Here is a 25,493-nt window from a genome sequence, read left to right as displayed (position 1 = left end):
ATTAAAAAAAAAAAAAAAAAACAGAATTCGTTTTGTATAGGCAATAATGTGCCTTATTTTTTCTAATAAATCAATTAATTCATTTTCGATGTATAATTAAATTTAAAATATATATGAATTGAGAAATATATATATATATATATATATATATATATATACTTTTTTTTATTCGTCTATAAATATGAACAATTTCATTCCTTTGCATCTAATATTTAATAGAATTCAAGAAAAACAAATATTTTTAAACAGCGCTCATTCTTTTCAACGTGAAGTTTTCAGTTTATGAAAATATTTGACGGAAAATTGTTTCGTTAGAATTTAATGCATATGTTTATAATAATTGATCATATAAGAAGTTTTTAAAATAAAATATCATAATAGATAACAGATTTTAAATGTTGCCGGGAAAGTTACGCAACTTGTTGCCGGAATATTTTAAATTTCAGATATATTGATGAAACTTTAACGTATCATCATCACGAGACTAGTATATTTATTGTCTAAATTCAATGTCTATCTTCAATATAATATATATTACATAAAATTATAATAACATACTATATATATTATATAATAAGTTTTGAATACAATGTTTAGAGGCGTAGATAAATAATTACTGCACTTCATTTAGATTAGATAAAATGACTAATTAAATATAACATAAAATATAAATCTACTTAGAAAGTTTTTATTAAAATATAGCTAATAATGAATATGAATATTTAATATGTATAGTATAATGTTAAAATTGAATAATTATTTTAATAAATTTTAACCAAATTAACGTCATTGTACAGCATGTTTACAATCTGAAACTATAAACAATAGAAGTATGCCGTGTGTATGTGATGTATATTACAGAATATATAGGCTATACTTTACTTACATGTCACATTATTTCTTGTATATAATGTTTCAAGTATTCATGTAAAGGCTAGAAGTTGTAAATTTAATCACCTTTTTACCGGTAAATTACCACATATTTTACATTTTGATTCCAGATGAGATTAGGGGTACATTTCCCGCCATTTTAAAAAATTTCTATAATTCATAGGAAATCTCCTTCCATTTCGCGTAAAGTATGTAGGCACATAGGGCAGCTCTATGAATCATCAGGTGACGGTGACGCGATCGCGCTAAGTGGAGAGCCAGCATTAATGAAGAGATTGATGGGAATATTCGAGTGGTTTCTACAAGAAATATACATAGCTTTAAACTTGTTCGGCTGGATGTTGAGATAGTTGGAGTTAGCCTATCGAGCTTGATTTATATCCATATTTTGGGTACTGCGGTGAAGATCTTGATGGGAGTAGTCTCAAGCCAGAGTCAGGGTATTACTAGCTATACACGAACAATGACTACTGTTGGTATCCCATACTGCAAATGTCAGCCATGACGAAGTGAAGAGCAGGAGAGAGATGACGCTGACATGCGAAACTCCTTTCTGGAGCTCCTTTGGGAGGAGAATTTTGTTCTCCATGTGGTGCAGACCTAGAGGTCATGCGTGAAATTGTTGAGTCAAAGCAGGGAGTGTCTCTGGAAACCAAAATTGATAGCTTTCCGTGTCAGGAAAAAATGATAAATATAATATTTGAAATAGTAGAAGCTGCTCCATATGGCCAATGTTTGTGTAGAATCATATATGGAAGCTATACGATTAGCGGAGATATCCAGTATTGCTTGGGGAAATTTGATATTACATCTTTGAAATTTTAGAAAAATTTAAATTCGTTTTTAGAAGATCCAGTAATAAATCTTTGGATGGGTGTGGTTGTGACATTACAAAAGCTAAGTATCATTGTTTGGCCAACTTAGCCGAGACCATCGAAGAATGTAAACATGTGCCAACTAGATCGTTGAGGACTTTTCAGATATGGAAGAGAATATTTACGTGAAGGGCTGTTATGGCACGTCTGTTTCTTCAAAGGAAAATTGATCTTCTCTTTTAAGATAGGCAATAATTTAGGAATTGATGGGCCTTTCTTGTCTTCGACGTAGAAATGGGACTTCTAATCACATCACAACTAATACCATCTAATGCCGTTGTCCTCTTTTCAAAGCTTATCTGTGAAGTAAAATTTTGCTCATCGTCACTGCCTGCGTTTTGGCAAATATTCTCTATTCTTGACAATGATGATATTACAGCAATCTGACTTGCACGTTTGGCGGAATGAACAACAGAAGTAATAAATTCACCATTTTGAAATTCCCTTTCGCAGAATTGAATGTTGTGCAAAGTCTTTTTTTGTTCCTCCGTGAAATAGTTTGTTGCTAGAGGTACCCTCCATGGTAAAATAAAAATCACATAAAAGGATGCGAAAAGACAAATTAAATTTCACACTAAATTCTCTATTAACAACAAATGAGCGCTTCGGCACAGCATTCTACCTACCTCCTCTCCAAGATGAGTCTAAGAGAGTTGGCAAAACGCCAACGACAGGTGCGCCTAAGCTGGTTATTACCTATAGTTTGGTAACTTATTCTAGAAATTACAATTAAAAATATAATTCCTAATAATTAAAAGTGTCAAATGGAATGAAATCGAGAAGAAGCGTGAAGTTTCTAGATTTTACTGTAGTCCGGGTTGTTTTAGAAAATAACCATGAAAAATTTTATGCAGATCGTTTCATTATAGAATATTGATACTTTCGATTAGATGTAAGTTTAAATGCCACTACAATACTTAGTTATTGCTAGTTTTAAATCAAATTTGAAATAGATAAGTAAATCAATATATAAAACTAAGTTGGTTTGAATCTAGAACTCCCTTATTTTTAAAAATAAGTTACTTGAATTTGACCAGCACTGGATTACTAAATAGACACAGTAGGCCCGGTTCTAGAGCGGCAGAATTTGAACGGCGACAAAATTGGTAGACATAGTGTAAAGAACTTCACAAAATATAAATACAGTAATTCAAAATATTACAATAAGTTATTTATAATTGATTGTCATGTCTACATAAGTAAACAAAGATGATAATTTAAATAATTTAATTACATCATATAGATTGACTTAACCATGTATAATGTAAACATAATCTAATATGTATGATATAATTTTAAATTAAATTCAAAACATATCATTCAAGCTAACTCTACCGTTTTGTAAAATGTATCATTTTCATATTTAAAAGAAATGTACTAAACTTAGTACATTTTAATATAATATTCCTTAGTTAAAGTCCAAGTTAGTGCCAGATTTATGCCAGAAAAGGCGGCATTCTAGCTTGTGCCAGTGCCGCTTTATTATATGGGCAATTGCCTGGGGTCCCCACTAACACGGGGCCTCAAACCAATCTTTTATAAGTTCATTACTGTACTAAAAATATCAAAATTTAAATTTAGACCATATCTAGGGACCCGAGATTGCCGGTGTGGCGCAGGAGCAGGATGCACAGACACAGCGCCGAGGTCGCATTTAAAAAGGAACGAAGATACCGGGGGGAATTAACCTGAAAATTCCCCGAACAATAACGTTTGAGGTCAACACTGTATATGAGCACCTAATTTAAATTTGCCTGGGATCCCATGAATCTATAACGCGCCACTGACGTGGCTATACCAACAAAAGAGTTAAATCCGGCCTGCACTTTACGCATCAAATTCTTTTGTAGCGTCCTCTTCGTGTGAACAAATAATATTTTTATCTCCTTAATTTTTTCTCAAAATATACATACGACATAAAAAACCAGAAATAGTAATATTAAATAAAAGTTTAAAGTGTCATAATTTAATTATTAATGGTATTAATTTTTGCATATTATTTTATATTTTGATTCCTATCAAATATTAATTTTATATATATATATTTTTTTAAATTTTGCAATTTTAACTATTAAAATTTTTTAAGTAGGTGTGATGATACCATATAATTAATTCTATTAAAAAATTTAAATTGGCTATTTCTGTACAGTGAAACTTACTAATGCGACCACCTGTGTAAGACGACCCCTTTGAGCTGGTCGCATTAGCAGGTTTCACTGTATTAGAATTTTAATCCGAAATTTATAACTTAAGTAAAGAGAAATTAACGGAAAATTGGATTTACGTTTAAAGTGAATTACAGCTATAACTAAAGTAATGTTGTTATAATACGAAAAATTATAGTCATAATTTTCATGTAACGTTTCCGAAAATTTTTACATAAATAAATATTTAAATTTATAGTTTATATGAAAATATTCGAAGCTATTAATTTAGTTTCGTTTAATTTAAATACAGAAAACTTCAATTTTTGCACTGGTAATTGATGTAAAATAATATATCAAATTGGTATCGTAATATAATCTAACAAATTATTAATTGCTCTATGTTTATCATGTAACTTACGTATATCAACCGTGGATAGGTGGATAGGAATTATATCACAATTTACTAATAGTTTCGGGTTGCAAAGTGCAGTGATGATAGACTGACTTCTCTATTATCAAAATTACGTTATTAAATATATGAAACCTTCTATCATTACATTTCATATAATAATCAACGAAGCTCTATTTCCCGTAAAATATTTCCTTTTTTTTTTTTTTTTCTTAATTATTAATGAAATAAAAATATTAAACACATTCTGAGAACATCTTAAAATCTATTAATTCATTAAATAATTACATTTAATTTAGTTTTTCTTTTATAATTCTTATGGTTTAAAGCAATTTTTCTTCATATTATTTCTGAAAAAACTTAATTGTGAAAATTTAATTACAGTTTTAATTAAGTTTTCTATTGCCAGATGGCAGCACAAGTAGTGTAGTTTGCCTTAAACCTCTCCAGCAGAAAACAGCGCAAGTAATTTTTTTAAAATATTTACTTTAATATTAAAAATCCATAGTTTTTTATTATGAATTTGTGATTTAAGCATATTTATTTTTATATTTTAATCATATTAACTCTGAAAAATATATTTATATATACTATGGCATTTTTATTGGATTCATTTAGTATTATGTATAGTACACAAGCGAACTGAGCATCAGATTAGCGAAATTTTTATAGAATTTCGCATCATTTTTCACATATTTAAGTACTTAATATAGTTCGAACAATTTTGCACGTTATAAAAAAAGGTCAGTTAACTGTATTTTTAACAGTTAACCCAGATAAACTTGCGAATATAAATCGTAAACTGAGTTAAAGCAACACGTTTTTTCTTGACAAAACTAATGGAAGTTATACTATTTTTCCATTTGTAAGTACATCCAAACCTACGAACAACGGCCACCGGCGGGAATATAAAAAATGGCCGTCGTTAGGAGTTGACCGTTATTGGCGCTTTAACTATAATAAGTATTTGAATAAGACAGTAATTTAGTTTTTATAATTGTTAACTAACTTTGAACCACCTTGTGTATTAAAATTTTTTTTTAATTGAAGTGTAACAATTTGTAATGTGTATTGTTCAGGTAAAGAAAGAGAACACAATTTCAATTTCATTAATAAATCATGTAATACATTACAATTATGTACAGAACTATTTCAACTTTCACAATAATAAACTTCATATTACAAATCCCTGAATTTTATTTTGGATTGTTTTATATAACAAAACAAAACAACTCTTTCAATAAACTTTTGGGATGTCCCTTTAAGAAAGACACGACATTTGATCCTTTGAAATGACAGAAATGATATAACTCTGTATTCCGCACGGTTGATTTTTTTTATTATTATTATTTTATTTTCTTGTATATCGATTACTGCGAGGCAAGTCTTGCACTGTGTCTTCCTGAAACAAAAAGAAAAAATGATATTATTTAAATATCGCACGTTAAACGGTGACATTAACTCAAAAATAATGACAGGAAAAGAAAAAAAAAAGACTTAACTAATCTGAATTTAACATAACTACTCGCCATTTTTTATAATAAATAAAAGTTTGGTGTACCCGATCTTCCAGAATGCTCTCGATATTCTGATCTACTTCTAGAATGCCCACCCCAATGAGAAGAAGTTTCGTCTGCATCATCCAACATTGCTAAATCTACAGGATTATGAACTAAATATAAAAAAATAAATAAATAATTACAGACGTAGATATTATTTAAATAATATTCTGTATAAATTATAATTACCTGGATAATGATAAATATGAACATCTGACTTTGGAGGTCTTGGAGTACGTTTTACAGTCGCGTATTGCGGTTCCTCAAATATCTAAAATACGATTCTAATTTTTAATAATGCCATTAATAAGAGGTAAAAATTGAGAATGAAATATAATAAATGTTTATATTGATTAGATTAGAGTATTATTAATTATAAAAAGGATATAAAATCTAGAAGAATAGATAACTTTTAAGTAGGAATTCTTCTAAAAATAGCGAACTGTATACTGAAAAGAAAGGTTTTTTTTAAAATCTTACGTAACATTTATAATCGAGTCTTCCCTTACATCACTGCAATTTGCATCCACCAATTTTCTCTCTCCACTTTCAGCTAAGTGTGTCGTTGCATAAGGGCTTGGATAATACGTAGGTTCGCTCCTACCAACTGATCTCTGATTTGTTGCTTTTTCTAATTCTGCCAATAGCATGGCTTCTTGTCCACCTCGAACTTTTCTGTTTTCGTAAGTGGAACTTCCTGTAATGCATATCTTCCATCTCATTAATGTCTAAAATTCGTAAGATTACAAAATCTTAAAATAAAACAAATCTGACCATAAAGACCGCTGTGTGTACTTTCTGAAGGTGTACGTTTTCTCATAATGATACAAACAAGTACTAATACTGCAAGAACAACGACTATAGATAATGATACTGGTAAGATAACTTCTAATTCCAAGTAAAACGGTGATCTCTCGTTACTTAAAAGAACACTATCCGGATAATTCCTTTCTGTAAATAAAAAAGGCAACTGATAAATTATTTTTATATATTTTTATGCGTTAAAAACATTTTAACGTAATTTTATTTGATTATAATTAAACATTAATTTTAAAAATATATTTTATTTATTAATTATATTATATAAATTAAAATATATGCTCTCGATCTCAAATTAGTAGTGTCTCTGCGCTTGTACATCGTGCTTTTCCCGATAACAACAGGGTCATGCCGTCACCTATATAACTCTGTTCTAGGGGAAATTTTTGAATCGAAATCATGTGACTTCCGGTCTAGACCGGAAGTTCGATTATTGGGCTGCAATTTTTTCAAATTGCAGTCAATAATCGTAATATTATCAAGCATTTAAATTATGGAAATGAGTATAAAATATTTTTATTATTTTAATATTTATTTCCTAATATAGGAAATAAATATTAAAATAGTTTACATTTGAATACTTTAATGTTTAAAACGTAAAATAAATAATGCAAAATTTAAATAATTACGACACACTTTAAATATTGCAACGTTAGTTATTATTAGTTTTTTTTCCCAGGAAGCTTAACAAAGTGTGTAATTATTTTGTAGTGATTTTAATGTAAAAAACAGAAGATCTCCAACGTCTTATAAAAACTGTATTGAAGAAGAAACTTTCTAAAGAAACTAAAAATAAATTTTATAAATTTTCCTTCGTCTCGTTATCTACTTGTCAGTTTTAAGCTCAATTAAATTGGTACTTTTACCCTCACCAAAAAGTGATGACCGTTAAAGTAACCACATCGCTGTAAGATACTTATTAGCATAAAATTAATTAAAAATAACTTGCCTTTTGTTTGTGGCGGTGTCGAGAATGTATATTCTGCTTGTGTTGATCCAGCTTCGTTGTGAGCTGTAACTTGCAATTGGTACGATGTACCATAGTTTAATCTTTTTATTAAGAATACTTTTTCGTTAGCGTTAACTCTATCGAATTTCTTATACCATTGTTTTTCTTTTTGCTGTTTGTAACGGATTTCAAAGAATTTAATAGGACATCCGCCGTTTTTCCAACTATCCAACCTTATCGATATCGAAGTTGAATTAAATTGTAAAAGATTCTCTCTTTCGGGTGCTTCTGGTGCTGTAATAAAAATAAAATAGAAAGAAATAAAGAAGTTAACAGAAAGTAAAAAGAGCAAATAAGAAATAAACAAGTATTGATTTTTAAATGTTTTACCAGAGCAAAAATTATTTATAAATTATTTACTTAATATTTAAATTCATATAATTATAAATAATTTTGTTGTTTATTATTAATTAATTCATTACAGTAGTTAGATAAGATTTTAGTGTTGTTACATTTATTTAATTGTAATCATTTAAGTTTCGATATTCAATTGAATTATTAGATCACAATCGAAAAGGGCGCCTAATCTGTATAATATAATATAATCAATTAATTAGTAACAATAACAATTAGAAAATAAATTATTCTGTTATTGTTAATAACAGATTAATTACTTAACAAAGAGGTAAATAAGTAGAATACATAAATTATTTACAACAATTAAAAATATTAATTAATTTTTAACTTTAATTACTCATGTATCATATAATAATTGACTAGATCAAGAGCTTCCAAGCTATTCCTTCTTGTTGATTCTTTGTACTGATTGCAAAAATAAGAATAAATTTGTAAATTGGATAAAATTTTAAAAAAATCGAATTAGAATTAATAGCATCTTTTAATTAAAGAAAATAAATTTTAATATCTTTTATTTTATTAAAATTTAAAGCCATAGAAACATGTTTTCATTACATTTTTAAATATAATAAAAATAAACGTGTTGACTAACTCTCAAATTTTCATAATAATTTACCAATTCCCAGATGAATCGATTGATTTCCGGGGATGGCTAAGACCGGGTTGGGAACCCCTGGATTAAATGCTGTCAGTTAATGACAATAAAAATATTTATTTTAATTATTAATCTACCAAAATATTTATTTCAATTTAATTGAAATAGTAAATAATTATTTAAATAAATTAAAATCCGTTTATTTAAATAAAGTTCTACTTCAATAGTTTTGCCAAGTAATTATTGTTGGAGCAGCAGAAAATACTTATATATAATCTTCGAGGTATAAGAGAATTATCTTTGGAAAGACTTAGTTACACTTCATAAATCAATTGTCACCTAAGTTTTCATAACTCTTAAACTTTACGATTGAAATCGGATTTCGACCATGAAACATAAGGTCAAACTTCCAACGCAGTCAAATATCTAATAACTATAAACTTCATTAACTTTTGTATTAGTTTCTGCTTCCGAATGAGTCAATATGCATTATCTATCTTAAATGTTTATAGTTCCTGAGGGATTTTAGTAAAATTATCTCTGAGAATGTGTTCAGTCTACGTATGTAACTAATTCTGGTTTAGTTTCTGAATCAACGTTTTACGTCGACGTCGATGCAGAAACCACAACCATTATCTCTTTATTACTGATTAGAAACATAATTACAGGGTATATAACACGATTTACGGTTTGTTATGAGGTAACTCAATAGCTGAATTTCGTCGAATATGTCATCATCGTTGCAGTTTGAACAAGGAAACATTTATACCTTAACTCTGCTCTTTAATGATAGAGTCGGTTAACGAATTCTATTCTTTTCATATCTTTATAACAAATTGGTTAATAAAGATATAATTAGATCTGCATTCGAAATGTATTCATCAATATCTTGTTTCTAAACAATTTAAATACAAACTGCTTTCTTAATATTGTATTTTACGTGTAAATTTCATTAAAACTTTGTTCATAAAGATTGTATTGATAGCAGGATTCATATTACATTTTTAATGTATAGATTATCTGTTAGGTTACAGTATCTGAAGGTTTACTATTTAATATTATAGGCAAATGTATCTTTAACTTTTCTTTTAAATCATTAAAGCTATAATATATATTTTATAATGCTTATAAATATGATTTAAACTATAAAATATAACTTTCTTATGCGATATTATTTCAGTAATGTAAAAACTTATTTTAAAAATAGATTAATGATATCTATTTGCTATAAGAAAGCATTAGTTTTCACTTTTAATATTTTTTTTTATATAAAACGTAATTTTTTCAAGACAAGAAAAATATATATATATACACATATATATATTTTTTAATTAATTAATTTTTAAACTTATTTTAATTATAAATCTAAGTTTTATAATTTATAACAAATATTTATAATACAAATGTAAATATTATATTTAATTTTTTCTGAATTTATAAAATATTATTCGATAATTAAGTTAATTATGAAATTTTAAAGATTGAATTTTGACAACAAGCATGAAATGTTTTATTGAACTTGTTATGAATTTATGAAACGTCTAAATTGATTTTAACGGTTGCTCATTAATGAATCATGCTCCTATAAATGTTAAATTGAGTGGAAACAAACTTCAACAACCTATTACGATAAATCTATTACTTCTAGAAAATAAACCGTTTTCATTTAATATATATGAATTAAATAGAATTTCTAATATAAATGCATCTACTGAAGTATGTATGTATATATATTAGGAAAGAGGAAATGTCGATACAAATTTCTTTACGTGTTTCTGATCACAGAATACGAATTATGCAATATACATACATTCCAGAGAATTTTTATCGAAGTTATCGATTGTTATATCTAAAGGTAAAAAATTGTGAATTGGCTTTTGTGAAAATGGTAAATCATTGAAAACTACCTTTGAGGTTGTAAATCTTGCTTATTTAAGTGCTTTGCAAGCAAAGTATACAGTACGATCAGCTCCTTTAAAGAAAGCTTATATACAAGAGAATGTAATACTGAAATTTCTCCCTAGTTGTGTAATGAGATCCTTGGGGAAACGCTTTGCAGAAGGTTTTTCATTCTTTTCTAAAGTTACTTCAAATTTGAAAAGCCCAAGGCGAACAAAACTTAGATTTATTGAATTATTTTAGAATCACAAAAATTCCTTTTATTCTTTATATTTCCATTTTTGTTTAAATAATAAATTATAAATTGAACTTTCTAGATAATATTGAATTTTAAAAGGGAATGTAACTACTTTAATGTAAACATTTATTTGAATTTTAATCAATTATACTAACCTCTTCCTGTGGTACGTCCAAATATTATATCGCTCTTTTCTCCTTTTCCCACGTCGTTGAATGGAGTTAAATAAAATTCGTATCTCATACCACAATTTAAATTTTCAAACATGAAACTGTCTTGTTCACTTCGAACTTCTATTTCTTTCCATTCACCGTATTCTTTTCGATAATATAAAAAAACACCTGGAATACGACCAACAACTTTCAATATATTGACGAAAATAAATTCTTCAAGTGAAAATAAAAACAAGTGAAATTTTCTATACTCCTTTTCTTTTAATATCGAATTTATATAATATCATTCACCGACTTTTAATATTTTTATTATAAATCTTTTTTATAGGTCTATATAAAATTAAAGGCATAAATACTGTACATGCAAAATTAAAATTTAGTTATGTAAATGCTGCTATTATAATAATGAAATTACCATTATCGTTATAAAAGTAACTCTACAAACTTATTAAATATACTATACTTATATCCATATGGCACATTTTTTTAATATCACTGCCATAAATTATTTTATACGTACGGTCTTATAAAATAAATTAGTTTATATATATATATTGGTTTTATACATTATGAATTTCTGTCAAACAGTTTGTAAAGGTGTGTAAAAGTGTCGTAGCTTATATACTAAACAAGAAGAGCAATTTTTATGAAGTTGTAAGCAATAAAGTATTTGAATATAACAGAAATTTAGTCTTTATAACGGTTAGCTGATTTTTGTACGTAAATTTCTATAAAATATAAAACTTATAGGATATTTTTAGTCATATACATCATTCATGGTTCAATATAGCTTAACGTTTGCAATATAAATATTTAGTTTAAACATATTAAATACATTATAAATCCAAATTTTGATTAAATATACCAATAATATTTTTACTACAAGGGAAAACATGTTAAATTTATTCTGACACTGTTATAAAATTGTCTTTATTTCTACTTGCAATAAATTTAAATATGTAGTGACTACGTAAAGTTTTAAACGATAGTTTTATAGATTGAATGAGTTAGTTTTATGACATTATAAACATTGATCGTATTTAAATTGTTAAAATGACTATATGCTTTACAATAAACTAAGCAGTAATTTTATACAGATAATTCTTTATTCAAAATTCCCATAAAATATATAAGAGAAATAAGTTTTCGTTTATATAAAACTTTATTGTTTTGTGAAATTTAAATAACGTTTAAATTTTTAAATAAATTTATATATATATATATATATATATATATATATATATATATTCGAGGCCATTTCCTGTCATAAGAGCAGCTAATGTCAACAATCTCTCCGTTAGTTTTGTTTGTATGTTCGAAATATGGAATCAAACTACAATTAAGTGCTACTTTTTGCTCTTTGAAATTGGCACTAAATCGAGTATGGCGTTAAATTGAATTACTGCAAATAAGAATATTATGTAGTAGTGAGGTCTACGTACAAGTTTCAGTTTAAATGTTTGAAAATTACATAATTTAGTATTGTTTGTAACGTAAATCATACATTTAATAATTTACAGATACTAAATGATTCTCTATTTAATATTTATGGGAATGGCCCGTTTATAAATATTAATTGTGCTTTTGCCATTTAGAAAAGCGCTTTAATCGAAGTTTGACTGAATATTCTTGATCAAACTTGAAATATTCTTATTCCAAGTTTGATCAGGATTGGACCCAAAGAATTCAGCGACTTGCTTACAAAATTTTATACAAAATTTGAATAATTTATTTTTGAATAATGCTATTTTTAGTATTAAATTTTTCACTTTCTAATCAAATATTTCATGATTTTAATGAGAAAAATTTAAATTACTGTCATTAAAATGAAATTTGTTTGTAAGTCTTAAATATTCTCACCGTTACTTAAAATATATAAATATATTTACAACATAATTTTATTTATATCACTGTTTACTATAAACATTAATACGGCTATCAATATCTAATAATATAGGTGTTTAAATATTAAAACTAGAACTTTTATACATTTCTATTAATAAGTGTAGCTAGCTCCTTTCTTCCTTTTTTTATAATGGAATATTTTATTAGAAATTGAAAAAAAGAAAATGTACTTCCCTTTTATAGAACTTAAAGATAAACAAAATAAACATTTTTTCATAAATTATATAAGAGAATTTAAAAAGAACTAAAACTATTTCCTGTAATTTTGAATGATTTATAAAGGATATTAGAATCAGTAAGTATGTAATGCGATGTTCGATTATAGATTTTAAATTTTCAATATCAAACAAGTGTAACAAATGACGATTCAGTTGTCACTGTTGACATTGATTTGATATTGTAAAATTCCATCACAGATCTTTCGATAAGCAAGTATTATTATAATAAGTTTCTGGGCGACAGTTTTCTAATAAAAGCTAACGCTGCGGCTTGTCAACTTTTGTCAATTTATATTTTAAATTGTTCGAAAAGACAACCATAATATATCATCCATATAATCACATTGTTAAATTTATAACTTTCTTGAATTATGATGTAAATGTGCGATATTCATCATCCGTTTCTGTCATTGTTTAAACTTTATATAATAAAGTTTAATTTCTAATGTCAAAATTACTTACAAAATTTTTATATTTTATATTTTAAAAAAAAAATGTATTACTAAAAGAATATATTTAACAAAGTTAAATTTTATCACAAAGACGTATAGATTCTAGAAATTGCCCTTAGAAAATATAGATACTTCTGGATGACAGAAAATAAGACTTCATAAATTTTATATAGTTGACGTTCCTTATCTATGAATCGTACTTCACAGATCACTTAAACATAGTGAGAGGGATTTAGCGAAAATCCACAGGAATTTAGTCTACAACTTGGTTGCACCATCGTTCGTCATTTTGTAAAAGTAAATTTTAAGGAAATATTTTCTTCTATAATAAAGTTTTATTATTGTTTCTGATCGATCTGTTTCATTAGGATGCTAATTAATTATAATTAAATTTAATGAATATATAATACTTTAGCTGTAGATTGTTTTTTATTAGGTATTAAATATAAATTGGAGAGTAATATATGTCTAGAGCTCGAAATTATGGCTGAAAAGTTCTCAATTATTCCTCAAAATTAGAGCACAAAAGCGCGAATTGTGGCGATTATTGGACATTATTGACGAGAAATTCTCTTCAAGTTTTTTTCGATAATTGTATTATATATTTGCTGGCTGAATTATTTGTCATATTCATTTACACATTTCTAAGAGAAAATCAATATTTTTAAATTGCAAATAAGTTATTGAAGTTTTACAGGGATTACAAACATAAATTTATTATGTTATAAAATATTTTCTTCAGTAAAAGATTTATTTGAATATGCTATTTATTAAATGAAAAGCATATGCAAAGTGAATTTACTTATATAAAATTAATATAAAACTATAAATTATATATGAATAAATATGATCAATTGTAATTCACTTTATAAATTAAATTTTCGCTCTTTCATATTATTTTAAAATCTAATCATTTTGAAATAAAACTAATTTAAAATATCAAATTTTATAGATCTATTAATTTATATATGTTGCTAGTTTTTCCTTACATGCTGTAATTTTAAGGTAATCTGTAATAATGCCTCTTTTATTATAAATGAAAGTAACAAGCATCATTTATGATTTCCCTGCGAATTATTAAAGTTCATATAAATTGCTTCTATGTAATAAAATACATATAGGTAAGTAGTTACTAGTTTATATATAATTTTATTAAATAACTCGTGTGAAAATTTTAAAAATAATTTTACAATTTTATAAAAATTTCGCATTTATTTATGTTTTAATAATTGTAAGAATTTAATTTTTATGTTCTAGTTTACAAAAATGTTTAATGTATCAGATTATTAAGTCTATTAAATAAAAACTTTTCTACGATATTCTTTAATAAAATGTAAAGAAAAGAAATTTTATAATAAATCAATTCCAAATTTTTAATATATTATTTTTTTAATTAAGCATTTGTTAACATATATCGAATTTCAAGACATTTGAAAAAACCAGCAACGAGAGTTGCGTAACTTTCCTGGCTGTTATGAGTTTTAGTTTAAAAATAACTTTTATGTTATTAAGCAAAATAAATAAAATTGTGTGTAGCGCCATCTGTTATGAGATTTTATTATAAAAGTTTTATATTTTTAATTACTATACAATGGCAAAAAGCTTAATGTTGACGGTAGGAATGAATTTTATATCAAAGTATAAATGTTAATAACGAATAAAGTCTTCATTAAGTCCTATCCTCCATGAGATATGACAAGACCCCCTCTATCTCCCCACTCTTTTGACCTTTCACCTCAAAATATAATAGCACTAAAACCCCTTTCACACAAGATGCCGTGACAAATTTCGTTTCTTAATCTTCACCCTATCCTGAGATATTAAAGGAAATTGACGCCAACATACACATATGCATGCATATCCATGGAATTTTTCGCCGTTTTTATGACTTTTTTGGGTTCAGAAGATCTGAAAGCATGAAGATTTGCAAAAAAAAACTCGAATCAAATTTGACACGATTCCAATACCTTCCATTGTTATGTATACTTAACAGTCGGGAAAATAAAATCTTAATAACGTGACTTTAAATTTTATTCTAGTACCGTATATTGATTTATAGAATTAAAACTCTCCTTTTTCAAAACAGAAATACTTTATTATAGTTTTAGAATAAATCTCAATCAATACAAAAATATTATATAATTTTTTTATAATAAATAAATACCAATTTAAAATTGTAGTAAGGGGGAAAAATATAAAAATAAGGAATTTAAACTCTTTAATCTTGCTTCTATCTTTAATGAAGAGGAGTTTAAAGTTCAAACGTCGAAACCAATTAAGAAAACACCTCGTAAAGCAACAGTATTTCAAAAAATATTTTTTTATTTCAGATGTATTTTTACCCTCTTTCGTTAAATTAAATAAAAATATAAGATGAAGTGAATTAAAAGTAATGATAATAGCTTAAAATACGAAATTTTATTAACGTATTGTTCAAAAATAGAATTCTTCTTACGATTTATATTATCAATTTAGAATATATTAATATTTAAAATTTAATTTGTTCTTTATTTTATTATTGATTTATACTTGTATATATATATATATATATAAACTAAAAGAAGTTGGTAAATTACTAAGATTGAAGAGAATATTCCACAAAACCAACACATAAACAAAATGGTAGCTGTGAAAATTCATTTTAACTTGACATATGCATGTATGTTTGGTTTCTCATTTAATTAAAGAAATTTTAATTTTTATGCATTTTAATTTTAGCTGGAGAGGAACGGGAGTGAATATAACTCCGTTCAAAATACAAAACTCATGAAATAATTTTCATTTGGTTTGTACGTATTGCTTTTATGGATTGTTATTCTCTTTAATTTTTATCTTTAATATCATTAATTATAAATAATATAACAATAAAAAATTAATTAGTAATAATTTAACTTTTTTTTTAAATTCAAGAATATTTTTAAATGAATATCTACGATGAAATCCTTTATCGATTCATTTCTTGAAGTAATTTATATCTTGTAGAAAATATTTATCTCAGAATTTCTGATCACCTGATAGTTTTGTTATTGGAATCCTGTATATTTTAGGAAATTTTGTATCGACGTGAGAAAAATTTACTGATAAATTCTCAAATTTCTGTAAATGAAAACAGAAATTTGAATAATGTTTTGACATACTAAATAGACAAAAATATTTTACGAATTCAAGTTTAATTAATTTTAAACAAACAATATTCTCCATTAAATATTCTTTCGGCTCATTTAAATTAAAAGAAGCGGCAGTTTTCCAATTAAACTGTTAAATAATAATTAATATTTTAGTGATATAAGTCTTTAAATGAATAATTTAAAGAATTACAAACAAAAAAACAACACAATATTAATTGATTGATGTTAATGAATAACAAATAGACTATAATTTATGTAAAGTTAAGTTATTATGTTTATTTAATTAAATTAAAACAGCTTAAAAATTAAATTTTATAAGAAAATTTATAAAAATTTAATTTTATATAATTGACAAAACATTCGTGTTGCTATTTAAATTATTCCACGCAAATTTAACTTACAAATCTGCTGGTTACATTCAAATTTTGAAATTATAACGTTAATCAAAAGCTTTAAAATGTGGATAAATAAGTGATAAAAAATTAAAGTTATTAATATTACTTTTAAATATTGAATTTTAAAAACTTATATTCTTATCAGTTTATAATTGAAGGATTTAAATTGAATATTATACATTTGTAATTGATATTCTAATAGTATAAATTAAAATGCTCCAAAGTAAATGGTAATTATTAATCTAATGTAATATTAATTTATACTGTTAATTTTTTTTATTAATGTTATTTATTTATTATCTTAAGTAACTGCAATTTAATTTTGCAGTTACATCAGTCTAATAGGATCTTGTGTTAAAAAAAACAATAACTTGCTAATTAACAATTTAATTTCTAAGAGGAAAATCAAACAATATTAATCTTTTTATTTATGTTTGTTCTAATAACGATTTGATAAATTAAATTCTTTGATTTCAAATATAAATTAAATTTATTTAAAACGATAAAGATATTTTAAAAAGAAAAAAAAAATGTTTATCAAAAGTTATTATTTAAAAAATAGAATAGAATTATTTTATTTAGTTTTTAATTTGCAATATTTATATTTTCTAGCAAATTTGTTACAAAATGAAGCGTAGACGTCTCAGAAAATGCCACAGGTTCACAAAATACATGTGTTATTATAAAATAGATACAATTATATATAAATTTATTCACAATTATACATAATATCTTACATTATAATTTTAATTATGAATGTCAAGGTAAGCACTGACAAAATCATTATTTCCCACATGCAGGCCCTAGTGAGAAATTATTCTATTATCAAACTAATTGCTTGCTTGGAACTTCCAAGCCTAAATGACCCCAACGGAAATAATTGTATATTAAATTTCATTTCTACATATTAAATGGAATATCTAAGGGACTACGATACTTAGTATTTAGTGTCTTCGGGTGTTTAATTTGCTACTGCAGGAAAGGAAGTAGAAATCTGAGGTCGATTGATTCAATTGTAAGAAATATTGACCCTCGGTGGATTCGCTATCCTCTTTCCAGTTTTATCGGTTTTCTGCTTTAGAGGAAGATGACAACTTTGTCCAATGGAGGGCATAGTTGTCACTTTTCGGTGACACATCACTAATCTTCGAGAAGAGAAACTGTTTTCCTTACTTTAATTTCTCCTATTTCCTATTGTATTTGTCGTTCTCGTGTTCGGATGCATTAACAGAATCTTCCATCTCAGTGGCTGGTTGGCTGGTGTGGTAAAAACATCAGCTAAACCTCAAAATCAGATTTGAAACTAGACCGGATCCTAACTTCTTTTCATCGATGGTTTGACCCAGACAGGTCTTTCCCGTCCTTCACCATATGGCCGATCTCTTGTGGTATGACCAAATTCATGATGGATATGAAAAAGTCTTCTTAGACTCGACAGTTATTTTAAAAAATTCTGCTCATAGTCGTTCTGGTTTTTCTATATTCTCTGATCTAATTGATCAGAGCATGCAGAAAGAATCGTCTTCTTTGTCTTAGTCCCTCTGTTTTCTCTTCTTCGTTCTTTATTTACCTTTTCCACTTTGAAATCTTTTATTAAAATTGGATAACCAGACCAACAAAGTCAAAAATTCCATCACATGATTGAGGTATCTTGCTTTTGTTTACATGTTGGGTGGATGCAAAAGACAAACGATTGACGAACCACTTCACGTTTACATCTGAATAGAATAGAATAATGTTTCCATGTATAAAGAGCATTTTCTAATTGCTCTTTATTTTTAAAAGATGGTAGACTTAACATATTGATGACAATCATGATATTAACAGTAATTAATAGCGCCCGACAGATATAAGAAATATAGAATATATACATTTACATATCAGCAAAAATAAAATATATTTTTATATACAGAGTGTTTCGCGAGGAAGTAGCAATATTTTTACAGCGTATTCTAGAAGCTTGGGAAATACAAAAACGTCATAACCCTTCAAACGTATTGTTTCAGTGCTAGAGGGAGTTAAAGTTCGTACTAGATTCCCATTAAGATTCAGCTCTGCAGCACTTAGCAGTGCTGCAGAGCTGAATCTTAAGGGGTAGTTTCAACATCTGTGCTTTACTAAAATGCCAGGAAATGCAAGCGAGCCTTACATTTTTGTAAAAACGTAAGATTCTGAAAGTAAGAAACTGAAGAGCGCGAGAATGAAACTATTCCGCAGTGCTTATCAGTGCTGCATCTTAAGGTATAGCTAGTATGCAGTTTCTAGCGGTGAAACAATGCGTTTGAAGGATTATAAGATATTTTGAATCCCAAAGTCTTCTGAATATGGTATAAAAATATTTCCATTTTTTTCACAGAACATCCTGCATAGTAGCACAATCACGCCGTTAATACACACAGAATGTGATACAGTCTACATTAAATTTCTTTTGTGTTTCAATGTGAATTATATTTGTTTTCGTAAGAATTAAATAATTATAAGGATCTTTATGGATCAGCATACGGATCGTCCGTAAATTACGTAAATCAAACATACCACTCCAGAATTACATAACACATATTCTCGAGAGACTCTCTTAATTGTACTAAGGAATAAAACGTAGCACGGAGTACTGAACGCTGCAGTATTTTATTAATTATTTGTAAAGCAAGGTTAGCTATGCAACTCTTCGGAAACAAATATGAATCATTTTGTTACTCAAAGGTTAAGACCCTATCGTTACATAACGTCTTTTTATACCCACCCCGTTATAATGATAATTTGCATACCTACCCACATCAGCGTTACGTAATTTATGGACGTCCATATGTTTATAAAGCAAAGAACAATTTAAAATTAATTGCGTAGATTGGCTGGCCATATGCGAAACAGATTATTGAGATAAAAATTATGGAATGTGAACATTTTAATTAAAAATTACTTTATAAATTAAGAAAGTAAACTTTAAAAGATGAAATAGAACCACACTACAATGGAACCTAATATATGCCGCCGTTATTATCGTCCGGAACAGAAATAATTTTAATCTCAAACAACTATAAATACGAAAGTAATTTAGGAAAATATTTAATAAATATTCAACTATTCTCAAAATATATGCAAATTACGACTAACTTTCAACTCAAAATATGCTGTAAATATTTTAAATTGCCGATTAAATCTTTGAAGCGAAATAGAAATAATGGTGACACTTCCCGTTTGCTGGAGTGCAATGTTGCACTTGTATAATTTGTAGAATAATAATATAGATCATGTGTTCTAAATGGAAATGCAATTCTAATTGACTGTATGTAACATGTTTAATGCGTATTCCTTCGTATTACCTGGCACTCAGGTATGTCTGGCCTGGGTGGATGAACTGTGTAAGTCTAAATTTAATTTTATATAAGATTTTAAAATATGTTCTATTAGATATGTCTCTGTTGTAAAATTTATAAAGCTTAAAAATTTGAAATAAAAAAAAATGATCGGGCGCAAAAACCAACCTGACCACGTGGTATCTTGGCCCACCTGTGGCCTTCTTCCTCTTAGTGCGGTTTCATATGGAGATTATAGCCTTTGCGGCTCTTTCTCCGAACAGCCCACCAGTGGTCAAGCGGTACCATCTCCTAAAACTGGGAGTTCGGACGTGGGTTCGTGCCTCGCTAAGACGGGCTGGCCACGTGGAATTTTATGGGTTTTTTCCATGTCTATAACTCCTGAATAGGGATTAGTTACTCTTAAAAAGACCTCCAGGAAGGCATCGTCCTAGCGTTGCGTTGCCGTAACATAACAAACAAACCCGAGGTATCTTCAAGCTGACCCTGCATTCTATAACATATTGATTTTAACATTAAGTCAATATGTTAGGTGTATAAATATAATTTATATACAGTATTATATTTTACAGTGGGCGACATTACTAAGTAATGATTTTTTAACGTTCATATTATTTAGATAATGAACATTTCAAATTAATTAATTTAATCTCTACTGAAAACGAATAGGATATTTAAATCGTCAAACGTATTCTGTTTAATTTCATAGTACAGTATTTAAATCAGCATATTCATCTTAAAAAGTGTTATATTAGTATTTCTGTAATCTGAACGGTTTACTTTGAATTTTATTAAAAATAAATTTTACTTGCTATTTAAAGTATTTGTTTAAAGCAATTTATTTAAGAAAAAAACGAGAAATTTATAAAAAGATTTGTAACTTTATCATTCTTTTAAAAAATTATAATAGGACGAAATATTATTGTCAAAGGGTAAGTATCGTATAATAAAAAATATAACAGATTTTTGATTTTCCAGTTGTTATGTACTGCAGAGTACCAAAACATAATGAAAAAGTATTGGAATCGTATTAAATTTCAACGTCTTGTTCCGCTGACCCAAAAGTCATAAAAACGACAAAAAATTTCGTAGATTTCTATATATGTGTATGTGTTTGCGTCTATTTCCTTTAATATCTCAGGATGGAACAAAGATTAAGAAACGAATTTTGACATGGTAGCTTGTGTATAAGGAACATTGATGCTATTAAATTTTGGTGATGAACGGTCGAGGGGTGGAGAGATAGAGGAGATCAACTCTTAATGAAGATTTTACTTGTTTTCGCATTTACATTTAAAAAATAAATAAATAAAACTTATCTCTATCCTCAAAATTAAGCTTTTTGCCATTTTATAATAATTAATAATATAGAACTTTTTTGATAACAGAATCTCATAATAGATGGCGCCACGAAAGATTTCATTTATTATGAATAATAATATAAATGTTATTTTTAAAATAAAACCTCATAAGAGCCGGGAAAGTTACGCAACTCATTGCTGGATTTTTCTTTTTATTTTTGTTGTTTAATCGAATCCTTTAAACTCGTAGAGAATTTGAGTTATAAATATATTCTATTCATTATATAAGTTCTTTTTGAAAGTTTTCTTTTAATAAATAATTATCTTAAAGAAGAACAGATTAAAATTTCAAAAGAGATAATGCTTCTAACATATCATTTATCCAGGAAAAACGAGAAAATAATAGAATAGGCTCTATTGTGAACAGAACTATTTGATGAAGATTGTATTCTGATGATATCATCAAAATACATGATCTTATTATTTAAATATAATATAGATTGTTAATATATTTTGTAACATCTTTTTTGTTACATTGTAAGATTTTTAACAAAGACAGTTGAAGATTTTGCGATGTAACTGCATTAGGTAATTATTTCTTATAAGTAATGCATTTGAAAATGGATGCTGCACAATAAGCAGAATAGATGATTTACTTTAAATAAGATTTTAAAAAACTCTTTTTTAGTTTTACCTTTTATTATTTATTTAATCTTAAAGTTAATAGAGTCATTTTATAAGAGATAAAAAATATTTATATTAAAAATACCTTCCTTAGTATTTTCAGTTTAATTCTTAAACATGCTCATACGAACTTGAAATAAGACTAATTTGTATGTTTAAAGAGTCAAAATAGTAACATTAATTGAAATACCGATATACAAGGAGTTTTTTTAACTCCTGCCGGATTTCAAAGTGCTGTACATCCAGACGAATGAAAAAAACTTGTAAAATACTGCTTACACTTTAAAGTTTGTATAGCCTAACACGTAATACGAAAAATTTCATTTCGAGAAAATAGGTTGGAAAAATTTATACGTTTATTCTTTTATATTAAAATGCATGCTGTTAAATATAATATTATACATCTTAGGAAGATTTTACACAAGAAATTATTTTATTTGGTTATAAACTTTACAATAAAATATTTTTTACAACTTCAATAAATTAAATAAATGTTTAGTATAAAATACTTAGTATATATATAACTTTTTATTATAATTAAGCAATTTATCTTAACAATGCAAACAAGCTATTCACATTGAAAATTCATTAAAATTTACGATTTATTTGATAACTTAGATACATGTTAATATTTCTGTTATATTCTTAAGTAAGTTTGATCAAATTGAACTGTATATAGATAAAATTTAATGAATTTCTAATTAACTCTACATATTAATTTATTATTCTTATTAAGCATCAATTTTAGCATTTAGCTAATATCCATATCTTTCATCTAAAATACAGACACCAGTACTTTATTTTCATTAACTCTTACTTAGATAAGAATTATGTAGCATTTACAATGTATATTTCAAAACTTTTTTGAGTTTTAATGAATTATTTCCGAATAAAACTAAATTTGTAATACCTTCTACTGATAAAAAATAACATAAAAGAGAACTAAAACTTTAAGAAAAATTGGTTTTAATTAATTTATAACGAGTAAGTGCAGATGAAAGACTTTTTTTAATACATAAAGAAAAATTACAGTTTAATACATAAAGAAAAATTACAGTATAATGTCTAACAAATTCAATATATTTTTAATGTATAAAAATATTAAATCTTAATAGAATATGTGATTTTATCTCTTTCGAATTCTTATAAGAGAAAATGGCATGGTACACATAAAAAAAATTAAAATTTAAGGAGTAAGTAATAAGTATCACACAGTTTCGTTCACATTTCTATTTATATTTTATATTCTTGAGTATTTGCTCCACAGTTTATGAAGTTATAAAGAGATACCATAAACAAAATACACCGGGGAGTCAAAAGTTGTCTAACATCCTTAGGAAATCGAAGAAGTGGGAGGATTTTTGTTTAATAGAAACTAATAGAATTTAATGATAATGCTCAGGTGCAACGTTTGTGTGTCAACCAGACGGCATAACCTGTTTCTATCATGCAAATATTTCCCTGCCCAATTCACTTTGATATTTTAACGTATTAAACAACGTTTGACTCATCCTATTTATCGTTAGACTATAGAAAAATATCAAATTGGCTGAAAAAATGTCTTTGTTGGATCTGAATGTGCCACAAGAAACGACACTTTTATCCACTGTAGAAATTATTTTTTATTCTCTCTCATTTGTGGAAATGAAAGTTATTACAAATTCTTCAATAAAATTTTGTTATATTCTTAAAATACATGAATAATATAATTATTCTCTTATGTTAGATAAATTATTACTTTGTAACATTAAATTTTCTGTTCGCAGATAACAATGATTCTTTAGTAACAATTCATGAAATTAATTTTTGATTAAAAGGTTGAATTTATAATTAATTTTAAACAATTCATTATTGATAATCACGTATAATGTCTCAAAATTTATAATAAATTTATAAAAACTATTTAAGCATAATTACAGTGTAAATAATTATAATTAATTTAAGACAGTGTATTACTTTTAATATTAAAAAGTAATTATAAAATACCTGTATATTAAACATAAATCTTCGTATTTTTGTCTACATTGAAAAGTTATAATTAGTAATATACTTAATATTTTTATTTATATTTTATAGTCAAATTTTTACATTTTTTTCCATACGATTTTCAATTGGTTATTGACTCTATGTAGATCACCCGTTGGCTTTTGGCACGACGTCAATTGTCTACAAAGACTTGTCATGTCCAATATCTAGTTAAATTTTCCAATGTCTGAGGTAATCGCACTGGAAAATGGTTTCAATCTACTACAAGCGAAGAATGACACGTTAATGTCACAACGATTTAACAAACATAAAAAAGAAGATTCAAACTTTGTTTTGAAAACAATGAATTTAATGAGAATTATAAGAAATTTTTCATTTCAAAGATTTATATTTAATATATTTAAAATTACTTTTTACTATTAAAAATAATATACTGTCTTAAATTAATTATAATTGTTTACGCTATAATTACGCTTAAATAGAGCGTAAATAATTATAATTGATTTAAGACAACGTATGCTACTTTTATATTTCTTAAATTCTTCGAAAGAACAGAAAGTGGATGTAATTATTGCAGACAAAAATGCTTAGTCATAAAAATTGATTAAATATAATATAATTACTCAGTAATTTCAGTCATAAGCAACATAGGCTTTTGTCTAAGGCCTCGCGATTTAGGACTCCAGTCATATATGTGTTTTCGATATTTGGTTTTGATCCAGTGGTCGAAATCTACTGTAGAAGTATTGTATTGATGGACTAACGCAATACAAAGGACGGTTAACAGACTAGCTGCTCGCTGCACTTATAGAGGTCTATTATTGATACCAAGTAAATTGGTACATCTGTAAATAGTATTTCAGTGTACCTTCTCGTAGGTACCGTCAAACTTATTTTGACAGCAGGATGGACAATCTATTAAGGTGGCAGACTTGTCTTAATTGATCGGTCATCCAGACAAAGCGTTCTGGAGGACCGGGATCAAATCCAGAAGGGTCGTAAAACCCCAGGAATTTTTCGGGAGTGGTCTTTCCGGATATATCGGCCTCGTTTCTCATAATACGGTGAATTATTGTCAGCCTGACCAAACCCTTATTGGGCTTGCTTAAAAAGTCCTTTTAGCGCCCAAAGGGAGG

At 26.7% G+C, this 25,493-nt stretch overlaps 1 protein-coding gene across 3 annotated transcripts in view; it reads right to left on the bottom strand.

Annotated features, from left to right (window-relative positions):
- Positions 1-5,426: 5,426 nt before the first annotated feature.
- LOC136985422 (cell adhesion molecule Dscam1-like) overlaps positions 5,427-25,493 on the bottom strand; it is a 108,251-nt gene continuing 88,184 nt past the window's right edge. Inside the window, exons 19-25 of one of the 3 annotated variants that reach the window (XM_067282700.1) lie at positions 10,954-11,139; positions 7,646-7,943; positions 6,656-6,828; positions 6,367-6,578; positions 6,071-6,152; positions 5,884-5,994; positions 5,427-5,724 (exon numbers count right to left, since the gene is read on the bottom strand). In XM_067282700.1, coding sequence (XP_067138801.1) covers positions 5,693-5,724; positions 5,884-5,994; positions 6,071-6,152; positions 6,367-6,578; positions 6,656-6,828; positions 7,646-7,943; positions 10,954-11,139 — 1,094 coding nt within the window. In that variant the 3' untranslated portion in view covers positions 5,427-5,692. Of the gene's footprint in view, positions 5,725-5,883; positions 5,995-6,070; positions 6,153-6,361; positions 6,579-6,655; positions 6,829-7,645; positions 7,944-10,953; positions 11,140-25,493 lie in introns of those variants that run through there. The other 2 variants (XM_067282701.1, XR_010882342.1) reach the window with 2 other exon arrangements.

The sequence above is a fragment of the Centruroides vittatus genome, unplaced genomic scaffold, assembly GCF_030686945.1.
Source record: "Centruroides vittatus isolate TY-2023 unplaced genomic scaffold, ASM3068694v2 contig_970, whole genome shotgun sequence".
NCBI classification, from domain to species: domain Eukaryota; kingdom Metazoa; phylum Arthropoda; class Arachnida; order Scorpiones; family Buthidae; genus Centruroides; species Centruroides vittatus.
This window is presented reverse-complemented; position numbering and strand designations above follow the sequence as displayed.